A 20,496-nucleotide genomic window follows, 5' to 3' on the forward strand; every position below is an offset into this window, starting at 1 on the left:
GACACAACGACATGCTGACTGCAGTGGGGTTTGAACCTGTGCTCCCCTGATCCGAACACCAACGCATTAGACCACTGCGCCACACGCCTCCTGAGGTACGTTTTTTAAATGTAGGAAAAAAACTGCCTTACTACTTTATGTATCTACTTATTTGCTTTTTGTTTCAGGGGTAAACACAGCAACATAATATTAGGGAGACACTTTTATTTTTAATGACTTTTGTTTTTGTTGTTTTTGACAGTTCTTAATTTGTCCAGGACTCAAGTTAAAGTCAAGTTGGTCGAGTTAACGTCCCAGATTTGATGACATAGGACTCGACTTAAATCAAAAAAGACTTGCGGCTTAACTCGGACTCCAATAATCAATGACTCAGGAATTCACTTCGAGTTCATTCATCTGGATAGAAACATATTTGAAATACTAGATTAGAAATGAAAGAATGTTTTTTAAAAGGTTTACCACAAATCCAATTATTTTCCCTTTTATATCTTAAGGCTGTTCATCCCCAGCACTTTGTTTGATTCAACATTATCTACAAGTGGCAGGACAGAAAGGTTTAGAAATAATGTAATGTGATTGTATAAAGATACCACAAATCATTTAATTTACATAGTAAACTAAATTATTTTCACACAAAAACAAATGAAAGAATGCAAAATGAGAACGTTTAAATTAGTGTAAACTGCTAAATGACTTGAGTGCAAAAATGTAAGACATACTTGCCACTTGCATAAAAACACTTGTTTCCACATCTGTATGCCGAATGACCGTGTTAGCACGCAACATGTTAGCACGCAACATGTTAGCGCTTTAAAAGCACTGCCATGCCCAAATATAGTGCTAGCATGGCTATAGACTTGTGGTCTTGTTTAGTCATTAATAGTAATTTGTTTTATTTATTTTGAGTACTGTGATGTGTTTTAAAAATGCATTAAATGCATTTACTTACTCCCTATCACTTTGAGATACAGGCTTGACATATAAAACGATCTTTAAATAATAAAAGGAGACATGAAAACACACACAAAGTGAGATTTAAATGTACTTTAATAGATGATCACCAGGCTGTTTCCCTTTTACAATGAATCTGAAGTAGTTCTACTTTTACAAGTTAGATTTAAAGACAGAGAGATATTGAATATTGCGCTGAGGAAGAGAAACGTAACTAAGATTAATACAATGCAAAAAGAAAAAGAGAGAATCAAACAGAACTACCAATACAGCGTTTCTTAACAACATGTTAACAGGGCAAACAATAAAAGCACAGCCCAGTATTATATTATTATATTACTGTATTTCAGGACCAGTTAAGACAATACGCTTTTTTTGTTCTTTTTTCAAATATACCTCTTTAAAATAGCATTGTATTTGTTATTATTATTTCCATGTTAAACAATTACATTCAGGATTATAACTAAATAAATCACATGCAGAGATTAAATGGATGGATGACACCATGTTGAGATCAAATGAAATCTTCATTTCGATGCAGCGATGGCGATGAGGTTGAACTGATAGATTTGTATTTCGTTCTGTATCTTGTCAGTGTTTTATCTTGAAGTAGTTTTGAGAGTATTGTCATTAAAACCGGTTAACAGGACAGTGTGTTATATATCTTTCAAGTCCGTTCTCTCCAGAGCGATATGTACAATCTGTGCACAGTACATACACGTACATGTGGCGTTTGTTTCATTTCATCCATGTTTTGTTTTTTGAGTCTGCATGTGTTTCAAGTCATTTTCAGGAAAAAGTTAACGTTGCATTTAGTACTATTTCTGTGTTAGTGTTGATGTGTTTGTTACGGGATCTCCCTTGCTCTCCGTCCAATCAGAATGACGCAGAACAGTCGTCATGACAGCGTCGTCAAAACATCAAACCGTTTCTGCTCTCATCCTCCGCTCCACACAATGTATTTTTCTGTCAAGGCTGGTGTGTTTTGTTTTTATTTTTATTTATTTTCTCTATTGTTTTGATCCAGCAGCATTCGCATGGTAGTACCAACTCAACATTCAGAAAAATAGATCTCCTCTATAGTGCATTCAGCTTCTGCATGTGGTCACACAGTTCAGTATCGAGCGATTCACAGCGTTCTACTGGTGCCTTGAAAACTTCAAGACTGGGTATTTGGAATCTGCCAACTTAAAGACAATTGTTTAAAGACACTACATATCCGACCCTCCACAAAATCTGACTTCCAGACAAGGACTTTCTAACAGAGTCAATGTAAACCTTTCCTCTCCTCTAAGTGTGCCCTCCAGTGTACTTGTGCGTTCTCCAGCTGTTTAATATACAACCTCCCCAGTGGGATAAAATAAGAAGTCTGCCTCGGATTCATCACAAGCATGAGATGCATATCGAGGCTCAGAAAGTGCATAATGGACAGTGTAATGTTAGGGGAGGCCAGGCAGAGCAGAGAGCTCGGAGGCTTGGGAAGATGAGGTATAAAGAAGTGTGAGCGTTACACAGGGAAAGAAAATGGCACAAACTCTGACAACACGCTCTAGCTGTTTTTGAAATAGATTGAGAGAAATTGTTAAGTTTAGTTAAACTATACAAGCAGAGGATCCTTTCTGCTTTTAGCTGGCAACATCTGGATCGATCAATAGCTCAAACAAAGTGCTTTCTGTAAATCCAAGCCTCCTTTCCTCCATCGCACACACTGGCCTCTTATCAGTCCTTAACACACAAAAAAACAAGCCTGTGATGAGCCATGTCGGCAGAAATGTATTTCTTAGAAATCAAATCAAATAAATATTAGTAAAAGAATACAAATCAAAACAAAATTATTTAAAAAAAAGTAAATTATTTTGTTAAATCTTGATATAAATAAAGAAATAAAACGTGGCCTCGTTTAAAATCAATGTGAGCGACTCTCTAATGCGGCTGTGAAGACGCAGAAAGACCTTTCATGCTGAACCAGTTCAGAGGACTCACTAAAACATCAGCGTCAGAAAACAGTGTGTATCGAGTGTGTCATATATCACACACACACACATACACAACTATTGCAAAGACATTCACTTTAAATCAGCGTCCAGCACATAATCATTCATGCTCGTTCTGTAATAAATATTTCTCTGGGAATAATATTGGTAATAATTGCTCCTGTATATATAAGATAGACTGTTTTTACATTATTTTATATTACAGGTAAAAGTCGTTTTCTATCACCAAACTCGCTCTCTGTGCTCCAACTACTTCCTCCCAACCCTAACTCTCAGAAAATGACATTCCTATCAGGTGCAAGACTTCGCTCGAAGACATTCATATTTGTTTAAAAGTGGCTTTAATGCTGAATTTGATTAAAGAGCTCTTTAGTTATTGAGTGTGTTATTTCAGAGTGTGGATACGGTTTGTGCGTACTGGTATAAACGGACTGGTCCTTTGTTGTGTTCTTGGTTTCTTTCTTTTACCCTGGTTTCTCGCTCCGCCTCACAATGGCTGACTTGTCCTCCAATTACCCCTTCCTCTTTAAAACCTCAAACTAAAGGCACATGAAAAACGCCTCCTGTAACACCCACTTGTTGTCATGAAATACAACCCCAGTGATAAATATATATTAGCGTTCCCACTTCTAACTCTCGCTTCGGTTGCTACATTAGTCACATGTACATTATTTTCCTTTCTCGTCACTTTGTGATACTGACAGAGACATGTTGCTGAACACGAGGAAATGACAGATCATTCTACATGAACCTTCTTCTCAAATGCATAATCAGAAACATTGCATTCGCTTCATCATTTTCTGCATTATTCCTAATTATTGAACATAACCCCTGCATTGATATAGACACATGTTTGTACTGGAGGTCATACAACACACACACAGAGTATGATGAAGACATCGTCCTTCTGCCTATTGAATCACAGCCAAACAGCGTATCTACTCTAAACTGCAGCCACCACTTGGCTAAAGAAAGGGTTAACCCCACGCAGCTCTGAACGATTTTCAGCTAAAAACGCAAGCACCATGCAGCAGCTTAAGAGAGAAAGCCGAGAAGTAAAATCTCAAACAGTGGCAACCTCAGGCACCTCCTAAAACTTCACCACAAACTACAAGAAGTGTTGTTTTTTTGTCTTTTACGTTACATCGATTTATGTCGTATGTATTGAGTAAATCCAGCAGCTACTGATCAGAATTGCAAATCATGTGCATTGAAAATAAAACCGAGGAATGTTCCCTCTTTGAAAAACACTGAATACAATCCAAACACTTTTTTGATCACTGATTCAGGTAACATTTGATTTACTTTTTTTGAATGTTAGATGATTAGATTTCTGAGTTTATTGGGAATAAGCCAACAGTTTAAGAACTACACTTCTGTCGTGTAACTGTGGCTGAAAACACGTATCAATGCATCTGATATACGAGTCTAATAAAGCGTCATTATGTTATTAAAAATGTGTTTTCACCTAGTGCTCGCGTACGAGTGTTTTAGGGCTTACGGTTACAGATGAAAAAACCTAACTGACACATGAAAGCATAAACCCACAATTTTGACTTTGATTTCAGCGAACAGAATCTAGTGTGTTGAGCGCTGCGGAAAATGCATTGAGAGCTTTGAAGCTTTGAAGCAGCAGAGAGTGCTGGTCGCTCCGCTTTGAGTGAGAACAGATGAGAGGGAGGGGAGAGATGGGAGGGGGGGGGTCACAGCGGGGGGAGTGAAGCTCGTGAAGCTCAGAACTCGATCTTGCAGGCAGAGAAGGACTCGTCCTGCATGACCACGGTGCTGCTGGAGGCCAGGACCATGATGTTCAGGTCCTGCTGCTTCTCGTGGGTCTGCTGGTACCATTCCCGGGTCACCTCCGAGTCGTGGGTCGGGATCAGAGTCACCTGACGGGGACACAATACATTTAATTTAGCCGATGGTTTGATCCAAAACGAGTTACAATAAGGGCATTTCATTTTTTGTATTGTTTTATTTTAACCTATTTTAATTTCTTGTCGGTTTTAATTCAAGGGCATTTCATTTGGATCACTTTGGATGTTTCATCTTGCTCTGCATTTATTTTAATATTGTTGTTGTGTTTTCTGTAAAGCACTTTGGGCTGCTTTGTGCATGAAAGCTGCTAAAGTTCATTATTATTATTCAACCATGGAGAAACATGAAAACTGGAAAAGGGTTATTTCCTATCTATAAGCCCAACCACATTAAGTGCTACTGCATTAGCTTCACTTAAAACCAAATCCTCTGTAAGTGCTACGAACAAAAGAGATGTTTTTTTTGTTGTTGTTGAAATGTAGTGAAAACATGTGAGTTTTCAGTCTGCGATACAAAGTTAGAGGGAAGTGAGGTGACATTATTATACAGCAAAAAGTCCAACACTGTTCTTATATAACATTTGTATTTCACTATCTGCAGATGGACCTGCAGGATCAGTCAAGTGAGCGAGAGAGCCAGGAACAGAGGATATTTTAGGTCCTCATACAGATTGATGCCGCATGCAGATATTTGCAAGGTCAGGAAAATATAGAACATTAATCATTCTCTCTAAGCTAGCACAGAACAGAACCATACAGCACAATACTGCTGAGCGAGGAAGGGATACTATACTCATTGTTTCCAGGATAGCAGTTTGTTAATTGCAAATGCGTCACAATGATATAAACTAAGACTTTTTAGTTGATCAAAGTATAGTAAACGTTTGTTCAAGTGTGTTGCTGATGTAACCAGTTAGAACTCAAAGTAGTGCCGGCATTTAAAAAAAAATGGATTCCTGCATACACCCTTGAACAGTACAAAAGAAAGCACGCGCTATTGAAACACTTGAATTCAGTGAATGTGAGAAATGGAGGCGCAGACAGACTGATGGAGGTTGTACCTGTGAATTGGAGCCCCACTGAGCCTTGCCCTCCAGCAGGGCGTCCAGGACCCCTCGGCTCGGCTCTCCGCTGCCCGGGTCGTTCCCGCTCACCACGTAGTACGACGCTCGCACCCTCTTGAAGAACTCCTGGTCCACGTTCTTGGCACTGCAGTGGTTGGGCACATAGGCCAGGTCCACATAGATGGGGGGTCCAGGGGGAACAACAGAGCCAGCTTTCTGGGGGATGTTACCTGGAGGTGAGAACATATTTAAAAACAGCATGAGGAGGCAATTATCGAAGTTGCACAGCAGAAGCAAAGATCAACTTTGTCCTCAACTGAAGAAATTATATTCTGTTCAATCATTTATTCATAGAAATCAGTGCTTCTGAAGAATAGGACGGAGAGTAATGTATGTGCTGCACATCCATCATTTTAATGTGCACCTACCTCATTTGAAGATAGACTTGATCTGCAGTTTAACGAGAAATATATCACTGTTCCTTCTAACTTGACATTATCAAGTGCAAAGATATTGTAGTTGAGTTGTTAGCATGATCGCATCAATGCCCCAAACTAACCATATTAACTATAACAAATCCATTTAGATTTAGAAATAGGATTAACAGTCGTATCTTATGGACCTTGGATATAAACGAACAACAGATGATGTACAATTCTCCCAAAGTGTTTTTTAATGCAAGTACAGTCATTTATATGTTTGTATAGTCCTGTGTATTTCCAAAGAAAGCTTACATTATTCATATCATTGGAGAGAACACTTTGTTGTTGTTTGAATTGCATTATAATTCCTTTCTAACTGAGCATGTGAATGTGACTAACGGTTGAAATTCAATTGGATATCTGGGTCTAAACATCTGCTTCTTGCTTCATTTAAAATGTCGAAAAGAGTAAATATCAAGTTTTTTTTATTTCTGATTTCAATCTTGGTGGATCAAATGGTCCTTTCTTTTGTCTGTTGTGCCTTTGTCTGGTTTGAATGTGCCCAGGAATCAAGTTACATGTAAAATCATGTTGTTGGACGTGAAGATGTTAACCAACCTGAACTGCTCTTGACGCCGTTGACCAAGCCTTTCCCCGGGCTGAGGATCTCAGTCCTGGAGCCTTGGGTCTCGGACATCTTGATCAGCCTGGAGCTTCTGTCCGTGTCCTTCCTCTTCAGGGACGCTGATCGAGGTGAGGAGGAGTCCTTGGAGGCCTGCTTCGATGGAGTAGAGGACCTCTTCCTGACTTCGCCCTTACGGGAAGGGGAGGCCGATTTGGGTTTGCTCCTCCTGAGGCCCTTGGTGGTTTTGTGCTCCTTCTTAAGAAGTTTCTCAGTGCTGCTGTTGAGAAGAGCTTCTGGATCCACCATGCACACATCTGGGTGCGGAGGGTGGGGATAAGGGTCCTTCATCGTGGTTGGAGCCGGATCATGAGTCTTCTGCGATGACCTGGGTGATGAAGGATGGTGTCCACCGCCAGCTGCAGATAACTTGTCCACGGGAAGATGTTCAGCGTCCTCGTCCGAGTCCAGATTCCCTTCAGCCGTGATGGACGGACACTCTTCGGTTCCTGGAGGGACGTCAGAATCCGACTGCGAAGGCAACGACTCGCTCACTGATGTCGGAGGAGTTTCCTCCCCGGCTAGAGTCACTGCCAAACCAGAAGACATGGGGCCGGGCAGCTGCTGAGGCGCCTGCCCAGAGTCCCCATGAGCACTCTGGGCGTGGTGGGGCTTCTGCTTGTGCGACCTCCTTTTTACAGAGTGTTGCTCCTGATCGTCCTCGTCCCCTTCCTCAGAGTGCTCACTGCGTCCTTCCTCCTCGCCCTCGCCCTCGTCACTGGACAGCGGGTGAGGGCTGGGGTTCATGAACGATGGAGAAAGGTCTCCTTTGCGGTGTTTGTATTCGCAGGACGAGTAGCCTGGATGGGAGGAAGAGGAGGTGGCTCCGGTGTTCAAGTCAGAAGGACGATCCGCCCTTGCTGCTCCTTTGCCGGACGCTTCTGTGTGATAGGCATCTTTTGAGGAGGACATAGAGGTACCGTGGGCACTGGTCCTCCATTCCATTGCTTCCTCATCCTCTTCGTCCTCATCGTCATCCCCGTAACCCGGAGGAGGGGCACTTGGGCAGTCTTCAGGCCTTTGTAGTAGCTCCCAATCAGATATACTGCTCCTTCTCCTTTCCACTAGTCTCTCTGGTGTCTTTTCCGACAAGCTTTTTTCCTCGTCTTCCTTCCAATCCCCTGCTTTTTCACACATCTGTGTATCAGTTGTTGCCTTCTTCCCCTCTGAGCTGTCTTTACACATTATGCTTTCACTGTCTTTAGCCGTCTCTGCCTTTTCAACACTTCCTGACACCTTAGCGTCTTCCTTCAAAGCTGCATTGGTCTTTTCCTCTTTGACCTCCATTGTTTTGGACGCCTCTGTTGTGGCACATGTGGTTTTGCTGGCTCCACTATCACTCAGTGAAGGAAGTGAGGCTGTCTGTTGCGATGTTTCAGGTTTAGACACATACGCAGAGGTGATGGCGACTGCCTTGGCCTCTGTGGACTGAGTGGTACTTTCAACCACATGTGAGTCAGTTATCGAGGGGAAACTCGGCTCCTGCTGTGCTACTTTGACAGTTTGACACATAAAACATGGTGGGGCGCTGTCCTCCATTTCAAGTGTGACAGGCTCTTCTTCTTCTGATGATTCTTGGTATACCTTGTCAGATGAGTCAGCCCTTTGGAGGGGAGAGACATCAAAGCAAGCCTCTGATGAGGACAAACCCTCGGACACCTTGACTTGACTTTGTAAAGAAGGTGCCGCGGAGGATGTGGTCATCCTAGTTTCTAGCATGTAAAAACTATCAGTGCTCGACTTTGTGTCCGTTTCAGGCTTTGCAGAACCACGTTGATCCATAGTCTGTTTGGCAGTGGTAGAGAGGACTGATGATGATGGTTTGGTATCATCAAACTGGCTGGGTAAAGACACTTTAGTTGTAGGTTTAGTCGTCACCTCCATGTACTCATCTCTCTGAAACCCTCCAAAGCAAGAGCTCGAAGACTCAGCCCTGAACGACGGTTCCTCTTTGGCTAGAGGTACAGTAGAGCCTGATATGGTTTTAGCTTTGTCTCCAGACTCTTGGCTCAAAGGGCCGGACATTGAGGCTGAGGATGAGTAACTGTACGATGTGGAGGAGAATGTTGAAGTAGAGTATGTTAGGGTGGTGTATGTGCAAGGTGATGAGGCAGTTTCCTTGTGTTTTGCGGTGATCTCTAAGCTCCGCCTCTCGTCTAGACTTTCTTCTTGGCTGTAATGTTTATCATCGCTTAGCTTGGATAGCTGGGAGGCCTCTGAGGTTTCTTTCTTATCTTCTTTCAATCCCACCTGACTTCCCTCAGTGTGAAGATGCTCAGAATAACCTCCAGGTCTACTCTGTCCGATGTCGGCATAGCTTCCTCTTAGAGGAAGGGAGGGACTGGATGAAGGTACAGACTCTGAATGGTCAGGTGGCAAAAAGCTGGATGTTAAGGTGCTGGCGGGCATTGGGTCAGTATCCTTTTTCAAAAAGCTTGGTGATAGAGACTCTTTGTCCTCATCTCCCTTTGTTGCCTGTAGGGCTTCATAGGAGGTATCCTGAGCCGATGATAACCTCCTGTCTGAGGTTGGTTCAGGAGACAAATGCTCTTTCTTAGTCTCAGGAAGTTTGGGAAGATCTGATGAAGTGAAATGGATTTCGTCCATTTTGTAAGGGTCTGGTGATGAAGTCATTTGACCAACATCTTCACTCTTTGTCTCGGGGACTTTTGATGTGGCTGCGTCATCTTCTTGGAGTGGTTTTGTTTCAGGCGATTGTGGTTTTCTGCTTCCCTCCTGCTGGTCTGAACATGAGGCTTCACCAGTGGTTGGTTGAGAGACTGTTTCCTCTTTAAGGACGCTTGATTCAGACAACTTTTTATTTGAGTCCTCCACCTCTGCTAACACGGCACTGTCACCAGAGGTACGTCTGCACATTTCTTTTTCGGACTGTTCCCTCGCGCCCTTCTCCATATCTACATCGCTTAACTCCTCGTCTTCATCCTCATCTTCATCTTCATCTTCGTCTTCATCATCATCCACATTGAAATCTTCCCCTTCTACAAGTAATCTTTTATCTATAAAGCTCTCTTTTCCATCAGGAAAGTCTAAAGTTGGGTTACAGGAGGCAGAGCTGCTCATTTGACTGTTGTCAGATGATGCCAAAACATTATCATCTACTTCCTGTCCTGAAAAGGTGGCGGCAGACACAGGCCTTGAGGTTTCTTCTTTCTGTAAAGGTGTTGCTTGTTGAGGTAAAATGTCTTTTTCTGCAGGTGAATGCCGACCAGATGCAGATTTTTCTTTGAGCGACTCAGCAGATTTTTCTTTCTCTTTTTCGGTTGTTTTCTTTTCTGTCAATTCCTCAAAAGCTACAGGGGTCGCTGGAACTTGAGTACCGAGATCTGACTGGCTCCATGAGGGAGAGGGTGTCTCCTGTCTTAGTGGCACACTTGGTGATTGAGCAGATGGACTGCTATCACTTTCTTGTGTCCCCCCTGTTGGAAAAGCCGCAGCTGAAGCCCCTTCCATCATATCTTCCTTTTCTTTTTCAGATTTCTCCGGTTTGTCCTCTTTAGGAGTGAACGAATAAGACTCGGCAGCCTGGGACATTTTGTTATCTTGCATGTCTACGGATGAAAAGCTCCTGTCAACATAAGGTGTATCTGGTCTCTCTTCTTTCTGGCTTTCTTCCTCCTGGCCTTTCTCTCTGTCTTCATATCTAGGTGAGGCACTTGGACTGTGGTGGCTGCTTCTTTCACTTTCCGTCAGAGACACCGGGCTGTAGTCGACTCTACTGAAGGACAGAGGCTCTTCTTTGTACTGATCGTCCAGGAGGAACATGGCTCCTCCAGCCTCTGTCTGGCTTGTTCTTCTGTTATCATCAATACCAATATCAGAGGGGTGTTCGAAACCTAAAGAAACCTCACTTTCTTCCCTAGAGTCCGAGTCATGATCCTTTGGAATGGGCTTTTCATACGGATCATATTTGGACGCACCAAAGGTTGGCTTTTCTTCTCCGAGGCTACCCATAACAGTCTCTGGAGTCAGTGGTGCGGCGTCAGAGGGGCTCCTGTCTTCAGAGTCCAACGTGAAGTAGGAACAAGGCGGTGTGAATCCAGGAGAAGCCACCTCTCGCTCTCCTTCCATCTCCCTCTCTGCTTCCTTTCCTGCTTTCTCTTCTAGTGCTGTCTTCTCTGCGGCGCTGCCTTCTGAACTAAACAGGGATGGTGTTTGTTTCTCTTTCAGAGGTGTTTCCTCCACACTGGACTGGCTCTCAGCGCCGGAGAGCGTTGAGCTCCGCGGTTGACTGTCGGTGCTCGATACCGTGGACAACGCAGGCTCTTTCTCATCTGACATTGGTTCTGCTTTAGACGCGGGGACATCAGAAGCTGTGTCTTGTTTGGGAACAGTGGTTGTGTCCTCCTTTGATGTCACAGTGTCAAAGGAGGGCTTTGCAAATGGTGCAACCGTGGTTTCTGTTTTCACAACGCCTTTCCCAGCTTCAGGGGAAAAACTGTATTCTTCTTTTTCAAACTCGTCAAGAGAGGGCTCCTGCATTGTAAGAGTTGGTATGATCACCGTGACGGATATCGGTGGTTTAGTCGGGTCACTTGTGTGTGGTTTTTGTGGCGAGGGAAGACCTACCGAGGGGATGTCATGTTCAGATTTCTTCAGATCTACCGACAGAGGTCTGGAGCCGGCTCCTCCCATACAAATGTCCTCCTCGTCTACATCTTCGCTGTCTTCATCGGAGGACTGAACCGCAAATGCAGGTTTGCAATCTGACTTGGACGCTTCTCCTAATGTTGTCTCTGCAGGTTGTTCAATGGTTTTCTCCAGGTCTTTCTCTTGTAACTCCTCTTTCTCCCACTTCTCCTCCTTAGTGTGTTCGGCATCAGAGTCTTTCTCAGTGATCTCGTCCGTCTTCCTGTCACCTAAGTCCTTTTCTTCACTCATCGTTTCCTCTTTGGTGTCATCAGTCTCATATGTGTATTCCTTTTCCTGTTCTTTTTCCATTTTCTGTTCTTTGCTCAGTTCGGCAACATGTGTGTCGTCCTTTTCTTTCTCTGTCTTCTCTTCGGGACTGATAACAACCTTTGTATCTTGGTCTCTCTCTTCCTGACTCTGGCTTGGAGACAGGTCTGTACTTGATGCAGTTATAGGAGTATCTTGCTGCATTGACGTAGCTCCGAAAGTTCCCTTATCTGTCTGAGCTTCACCAGACTTCTCAGAGATGTCTTGTGGCTTATCACTTACGTCGCTGATATCATCCTTTTTGGTTTTATCCCCTTCCAAGATCCAAGACACGGGAAGGTCTACCTCTTTTTTCTCATCCTTCTTACATTCAGGCTCAAAAGAATAATCCTCCTTTTGTTCTTTCTCATCGTTGGCACTACATAATGGAGACTTCTCGGTCTCCTGTTTGATTACCACGTCCTTAGGTTGTGCAACACTGGAGTCTGTTGCTTTCTCTTTGTCATCTTGTTCAGTGTCCTTATCCTTTACGTCGTCACTTTTGGCTGAAGTACCAATGTTCTGCTCCTTAGATGCAAGCTCAGAACTCTTTTCTTTCATGTCTTGTTCGAATATGTCATCCTTGGGTACATCTTTGACCTCTTCCTTGATGACTTCTACATCTTTTGCTTCTTCCTTGATGACTTCTACATCTTTTGCTTCTTCCTTGAGGACTTCTACATCTTTTGCTTCTTCCTTGATGACTTCTACATCTTTTGCTTCTTCCTTGATGACTTCTACATCTTTTGCTTCTTCCTTGATGACTTCTACATGTTTTGCTTCTTCCTTGATGACTTCTACATGTTTTGCTTCTTCCTTGAGGACTTCTACATCTTTTGCTTCTTCCTTGATGACTTCTACATCTTTTGCCTCTTCCTTGAGGACTTCTACATCTTTTGCTTGTTCCTTGAGGACTTCTACGTATTTTGCTTCTTCCTTGAGGACTTCTACGTATTTTGCTTCTTCCTTGAGGACTTCTACGTCTTTTGACTCAGCCTTGATGACTTCTACGTATTTTGCTTCTTCCTTGAGGACTTCTACATCTTTTGCTTCTTCCTTGATGACTTCTACATATTTTGCTTCTTCCTTGAGGACTTCTACATCTTTTGCTTCTTCCTTGAGGACTTCTACATCTTTTGCTTCTTCCTTGAGGACTTCTACGTCTTTTGACTCAGCCTTGATGACTTCTACGTATTTTGCTTCTTCCTTGAGGACTTCTACATCTTTTGCTTCTTCCTTGATGACTTCTACATCTTTTGCTTGTTCCTTGATGACTTCGACATCTTTTGCTTCTTCCTTGAGGAATTCTACGTCTTTTGCCTCAGCCTTGCCCTCATCCGCAGGGCTTTTCAAACCATCTTTGCTTTCTTCATCCTTCGTACCAGAAATGCCATCCTTACTTGTCACTGTAGGTTCCTCCTTGTCGACTGCTTTCTCTGTGTCCTCTTCCATACTTGATTTGACAGCACAGATATCTTTAGTGATTTCTTTCTCCTTATCATCGTGTGTTGTTGGTTTAGCAAGAAATTCTTCCGTTGATGTTTTGACGATGTCTTTGCTCACCATGACATCCTGTTCATCCATCTTGGAAGTGTGGTCTTTGTTTGTTTCTTGGTCCTTTTTGTCCTCCATGATTGGTTTTACGCCATCCTTAAGTGTCTCGTTTGAGGGACTATCTTCCCTACTGGTCAGTTTCTCTCCAGCTTCTGTCTTGGTAAGTTTAGTCTCAGCAGTATCTTCTTTAGTACTGTCTTCCTTCTTCTTCTTCTCTTCTTCTACAGTAGGTTCGAAGGTGCTAGCATCATCCTTGCTTGTTGTCATATCTTCTTCGTGCTCCTGTGTTTCATAGATATCCTCTTTACCCGTCTCTCTCTCTTGTTCTGCAGTTGGCTTGGGAGTAGACATGTCCTCTTTCCTCAGAGCTGCATCCCTTTCCTGCACTGTGGTGGGGCTGGTGGGCGAGATAGCATCTTTACAAATGTCTTGTTCATATTCTTCTTTCATGATAACAGCAGACGTATCAGTCTTACTAATCAGTTCTTCTTCTTTGGTGAGTTGAGCCCCAGTAATGTCACCCATCTCTTTCTCTTTCTCTTTCTCCTCCCCAGTGAAAGACTTAGTATCAGATATTTCTATCTTTCCCATCTCTTTCTTATCCTCAATCACTTTTATATCAGATGTTTCCGCCTCCTTTTCCTCATCTTTAGCTTGCTCAATGATGGGCATGGCGTCCTTCTTTAACTCTTTTTCTATCTCGTCTTTAACAGGCTTGATATCTGTGGTTTCGACAATTTCAATCTCTTTCGCTTCGGTCTTTACAATCCTAATATCAGAAACATCTCCCTTGTCCGTCTCTTTCTTTTCCTCCTCTTTCAGAATCTCACTCTTAGACACATCGTCCTTTTTAACCTCAGTTTCCACAGCTTTGGTTTTGAGGTCATCATCTTTCTGCTCACCTTTGATTTGTGTGACTTGAGCAGTTTCCACCTCTGCTTCTTCAGTAGTTTTGATGTCAGTTTGATCTTTTCCAGGCTCTTTCTGTTCATCTTTAATAGCGCCATCCACTGCAGAAACGTCCTTTGCAATTTGCTCTTCCTTCATGGGTTTAATATCTGAGGCGATCCCCTTGACTACCTCTTTCTCATCCGTGAAGAACATGACGGCAGAAACATCTTCCTGGGTAACAGATTTTCGTTTTTGCTCATCCTTCAATTGTATGATATCAGAAGTGTCGTCCATTTCTTTTTCCTGTTCCACCTTAACTGCAGATTTATCATCATGATGGTCGTCATCATCATCGTCATCATCATCATCGAGGAAAGTGCTCTCCCTCTCTGGAAAGGTACTTGGCACTTTCTCTCTGAGCGTAGAGTCAACCTCTTCATGGATGTGTCCAGAGGAGATGAGGGGATCCCTTCCTAACACGGGGGACTGAACATCTGTTGAAGACGCAACAGCAGGGATTGTTTCTGTGTCTTTGCCTTTGTCTTTTTGCACTGATGAAGAGTCCTTCTCTAACTCCTTCATCACTGGAACCTCCTTTATGTCTTTCTCCAAAGATGTGGGAACGTCCCCTTCGAGTTGACCTGCTTTCTGTGTGTCCTTTTGTGTCTCTGCTTCATCCTTCTTCGTAGTTTCAGTTGTTGTGACGACATGGAGGACCTCCTCTTGCTTCTGCTGCTCCGATTCAGGGCTCGCCTTCGTCTTGTCCTCCACTGGGGACTGACGAAGAGGAGAGTGAGCTGCACTCGGTGGTCCAGAGTGAGGAGGAGAGGCCATTTTCACAGTGATATCATCTGGACTGAAGCAGCGCTCTTCGCTCTCTGAAGTCACTGAGTCCGACCCGAAAGGTCTAGTAGGCACAACGGAGGAATGATCTTTAGGCGCAACGGCATCCAAGTTCTCTTCTTCAATCGGAAGGTGGATCGGTTTGGTTTCCTTGATAGAAGTGATATCAGTCGGTTCGGTTTCCTTGATAGAAGTGATATCAGTCGGTTTGGTTTCCTTGATAGAAGTGATATCAGTCGGTTTGGTTTCCTTGATAGAAGTGATATCAGTCAGTTTGGTTTCCTTGATAGAAGTGATATCAGTCGGTTTGGTTTCCTTGATCGAAGTGATATCAGTCTCTTTACCTTGTAGGAATTGGGATGAAGCATATCCCTCTTGGAGCTTCTCAAGTGACATGTCAACATTAGGAGTTTGGTCTTCATCCTCTTCCTCCTCCTCCTCCTCCTCCTCCTCCTCTTCAGAGCGAGCTTCAGGAGCTTTAGTCGATGTCTTGACTTCTGCAACCGGAAGGTGCAAGTCATCAGATGGAGACTTGATTAGTTTGTCTTCTTCTAGAGAAGGTGGAGAAATAGTTCCTGCAGAGAGTGGCTGCTCTTTGCCTTGGCTGGCGCCAGGCGGGGAGGCGAGGGGGCTTTTAGGCAACTCCTCGGCTCGAGGAGTTGCGGCAGAACCCCCTGAATGATCCTCGGCGATAGAAGTCGGAAAGGAGCACACTTTGTCGTACTCGGTGATGGACGTCGCAGAAGACACGTGCTCCTCTTCGGCCAGAGGAGCCGTGATGATGCTGGTGAACACCGATAGCTGCTCCTGCACGCCCGGGAGGAACGTCTTCTCCGTCAGAGCTGCAGCTTGAATCTCCGTCATGCCGGGAATGTTCACAAAGGATCCGGTTTGATCTGGAACCGAGATGTCGTAGGCACCGACGTCGTATTGAAGGTGTGGTATCCTCTCCTCGGCCTCCTCGTGAATCTCCTCGTCAGAGATGGTCTGTTCCGTCTCGGAGTATCCGGGGATGGTCTCGTCCTGGATGTAGGAGACGGGTTCAGCCGCAGTGGCTCCTTGAAGTACGGAAGTGATGGGAGCTGTGGCGCCTCCAACATGCGACAGGTAGCCTTCCTCCTCTTCCTCTTCTTCAGCTGCATCTTCAGGTTTGATCTCTTCATCTGCTATAACGTCTAAATCTTCTACCTCCTCCAGTTCGGCTTTCTCCAGCACCTCTTCCTCGTCTTCCTCTTCGAAGGGAATATATTTTGTCGCTACCTGAGCTGCCAGGTTTCCTGTTTTCTCCATTTCTTCTAACTCGTGTTTCCTGTCAAGCCCGTCGTCCTTTGCGTCCTTCCATTTTGCTTCGTCCTCCTCTTCACCAATTCCCATATCTTCTTCTTCCTCCTCGTCCGTTGTCTTTTTAGCAGCTGGGGACTCGTCTTCCTCCTCCTCTTCTTCATCCTGAGAGGCTGCTCCTTCGTCCTCAAACTTTTGAGCGTCTTCCATTTCTCTCAACTCTTTGTCTTTGTCTTCTGCTTTCGCTTCTGGGGCCGAATCATCCTTTTCTGGAGACTTAGGCTCGGCAGGTTCGGTCGCAACGGACTTCTTCAGATCTTCAAAGTCCTTGGTGAGGTCTTCAGGGCTCGTGGTGACGGACGTGAGCTCAGCAGCTCCGTTCTCTGTGGGCTCCGGTTGGATCGTCTCAGGCTCTTCTGGCTTCGGCTCAGCAGGTAACGCCTTGGCTACCTTGCTTTTTCCACTCTTTGCTTTACTTGTGGTTTTAGCTTTGTGTAACGTCTTCCTGACCTCCGGTGTAAATGTTTTCAGCTCAGGTTTGGTCATTTTCCTCAGCTCCGGTTTGGACGAGTCCTTCTTCTTGTCGTCTTTGGACTTAACATCTTTCGAGTCATCTCTCTTTACTTTCTTGATCTCTTTCTTTTCCTTGTCCTTTTTCTCATCCATCTTCGACACCCTTTCCTTCGGGTGCTTTTTGATCGATTTTTCTTTCAGGAGCTTTTTCTTTTCCGGGACATCACTTTTGGATTTGATGATTTTAGTCGGCTTTTTCTCTTCTTCTATGTTTTCCTTGACAGAGTCACTCTTTGCCTCGGTGGCGGCTGAGACATCATCTTGTCCTTCGGTTTCTTTCTTTGAGGCTTTTGCAGTAGTCTTCGGGGACGACTTGAGACTCTCTTTGCTGTCTGTTCTTTGTTTTAATTTGGTTTGTTTGATAACAGAGGCAGGAGCTCCGGAGGCAATGTCCTTTTGTGTGGCGACAGGATAGCGCAAGAAGTCAAGGTGTTTCAATTTTTCTAGGCCTTCCAGGATCTTGTTCTGCGGTGCGTTCCCAGGGAACAGCACTCTGATGATCTTTTCTGTAGGGTTGGCAGGCAGCCAGACAACCAACGCTGTAACTGATGTCAGGTAGGGCACAGATATTTCTCCTTCTTTCCCGTTGGGCAGAATAATACCAGTTTTGGCCTTGCTGTTTCCAGCCCACTTCTGCATTAAAAACTGCATCTCTTTACTATCTTTGACAGGGTTGAGAACATACATGTCCAACTTGCCCACTCCCATCTTGTGGAACAGAGTAATGGGCTCTATGGTGTTGCTGGACACTCGGAAGAGAGGCTCCGGTTTGATTCCTAGTTTACTCAGGTACTGCAAAGTCAGGGAGGCTTCTTCGATGCTGCGCTTCACTTTAAGATTAGATTCAGGCATGCGGAGCTTCTCGGGCACGTTGAAGAAAACCACACCCAGTTCAGGAGAGATCAGGTTCTTCATCCAGTCGTTGTAGTTGACGGAGCCTTGAGAATGCTCCTCCTCTTGTTCTGCTATCTTCCTCTGAAGCAGCCCATTGATACCTGGGAGATTGTCGGCGCCGATGTGTGTGAGCAGAACCGAGTCAATGCGGTCCAAGTGACGGACCAGCTTCCAGAAGCATGACTTTCGTTCAGAGCCTCCATCCACTAAGATGTTGAAGCCATTCACGGCAAAGAGAGCCGAGTCTCCTCGCCCGCCGGGAAAGATGTAGCAACACGGTTTGGAGAGTTTCAGGAAGCCTCCGGACGTGGGAGGCTCCAGGAGCTCGAAAGGTGAGGGGACGTCCACCGTCTGAGAGACATACTCGGTGAACTCGGTGACGCCCTCCATCTTGGGAAGAACAGACTCAGGGTTTAGTTTGTATTCCAGAAACTCCCTCAGGGTCTGATGTTGTCCCAGGGAGCTCCAGCCCACCTCCCCGCGGCAGGACACAGTGAGAGTAGCCTGCTGCTTCGGGGCTGCGGAGCCCAGCAACTCACTGACCTGCAGGAGGGACAAACCCAGACAGAGAGTCAGTAATGCAATGAGGCAAGATGGTAGACCTGTGTTTTCAAGACCATTTTGTAGTGTAGAAGTAAATAAAATGAAATATAGTAGAAATAGTGCAGAATATTCTATATACAAGTAATTGGAATATTGATATATATATATACATATTTATAAGTTGCAAACAGATGAATGTTTATTTGGCCACATTATTTTGTTGTCTACAGTGCCAGTATACATGTTCCTAAATGATATCAGCATGCACCTATGCTTTCATATTTGAAGGAGAGTTCACCCCAACAATCTGAAATATTTTTCTTCTTTCTATGACCCGGATATTCAAGATAATCCACAGATCTCGTTGTGACCAGTATCCTGTAGGAAACATTTTCTACAGAACTAAATCCACAAACCGTATCACCATGCAGAAGAAAGATTGACATCTAGTAATGGGCCTGTGCTCACTCATTGGAAGGTGTAATGCAGTACAACAAGTACAACAAGGTCTGTGGATTAGTTGCTTACTAGTTAGTTGAGTAACCAGGTCGTGATTTCTGGAAAGAGAGTATTTTAAATGTATTTTTCGGGGGGTTTGTAAACCACAAGCCTAGTGACATCATGTTCGTCCATGTTCCAGAGAGATCTAACATCTCAATGGCTGATACCATATCCCACACGCAACTCAAACCAAGCAAAAAAGATAATGAAGACTGATAAGTAGCACTACAGCTAACAGGAAAACAATATAGATGTTCTGAAACTCTTTAATCAGGCAGTGGGTTGGACTCACCCCAGGATCAGAGAAGACTCGTGAGAGGGTCTGGTGGTTGAAAACGCCGCTTTGAAGAAGAAGGCCACCGTGATCCGAGCTCTGTCCACTCAGGACCAGAAGCTTCTGGGCTGCAGAGTCGGTGACCAGAGACTCGATCTGACACACACACACACACACACACACACACACACACACACACACACACACACACACACACACACACACACACACACACACACACACACACACACACACACACACACACACACACACACACACACACACACACACACACACACACACACACACACACACACACACACACACACACACAGAGAGGACAGTTAAAGGAGAGACAGCATTGCCACATTACAAAGAGAAATGTCTGTATCACTGGCAAATAAATGACCTTTAATTGTGTCAAGGTTAACCCGATTTGCCAATGTGTTCTCTGCAATAAATACGGACAAATATAAAAGACACAAAGGTCATCAGGGTTTCTATTATTGTATATCCTTGACAAATGTAAGGGCCATGATTTGCTGGGATCTTAACACAATACTAGGATGCATTAATTCCCTGTCCAGATTTACATTATTGCTTTCTTTAACCCTCCTGTTGTCCTGGGGTCAAAAATTACCCCAAGACAACAGGAGGGTTAATCCGATGAATCCTCATTTAAAATATGATTATACTATTTAGACTTTTTTCTTTACTTTACAAAATGTAAACATATTCACACTCAAGGCAATTGACATGCTCGACAACTGTGGCCATTTATCAGAGACCTTATTTGTTGAAATGCCACACGACTCATTTCTAAGTATAGAATTAGACAGCAGGGCCCTGTATTCCAGGATATGATGAACTTACCTCTGATACGACAGAATCTTCTGAAGGGTTGACCAGCACTACGGTCTCTAAGACATCACTTCTGTGGTGGAGAGTCCTTTGTCCTGAAGCAGAAGATTGAAAACATAATGTCAACACCTTGTGTCAATAAAGCACTTCAGACGAAGATTAAGATTCAACTGGACGACATTGAAGTTGTTTTAAATTGTGCCAGTTTTTAATGATGTATAATAGTTTCTTTTATTTACATATAGATTGGTTGATGTGCCATTTCATTTGTGTTTTACGACCACTGTATTCGTCTGCCTGGATTGTCTGTGTTTTATCTGTGTAACTTTGTTCATGCTGCCCTTCTTGGCCAGGTCGCTCTTGGAAAAGAGATTTTAATCTCAATGAGACTTTTA

General features: G+C 44.0%; 1 protein-coding gene across 1 annotated transcript; it reads right to left on the reverse strand.

Moving 5' to 3' along the window:
* Positions 1-1,029: 1,029 nt before the first annotated feature.
* Positions 1,030-20,196, reverse strand: map1ab (microtubule-associated protein 1Ab). Its single transcript, XM_079684039.1, has 5 exons — positions 20,114-20,196; positions 19,259-19,396; positions 6,867-18,465; positions 5,824-6,056; positions 1,030-4,834 (listed from the first exon to the last, which is right to left on the reverse strand). The coding sequence occupies exons 3-5, from the start codon at positions 18,310-18,312 to the stop codon at positions 4,679-4,681; spliced, it is 11,835 nt and encodes a 3,944-aa protein (XP_079540165.1). The 5' UTR covers positions 18,313-18,465; positions 19,259-19,396; positions 20,114-20,196; the 3' UTR covers positions 1,030-4,678.
* Positions 20,197-20,496: the final 300 nt, after the last annotated feature.

Source organism: Notothenia rossii (assembly GCF_949606895.1).
Source record: "Notothenia rossii genome assembly, chromosome: 5".
Classification (NCBI taxonomy): Eukaryota; Metazoa; Chordata; class Actinopteri; order Perciformes; family Nototheniidae; genus Notothenia; species Notothenia rossii.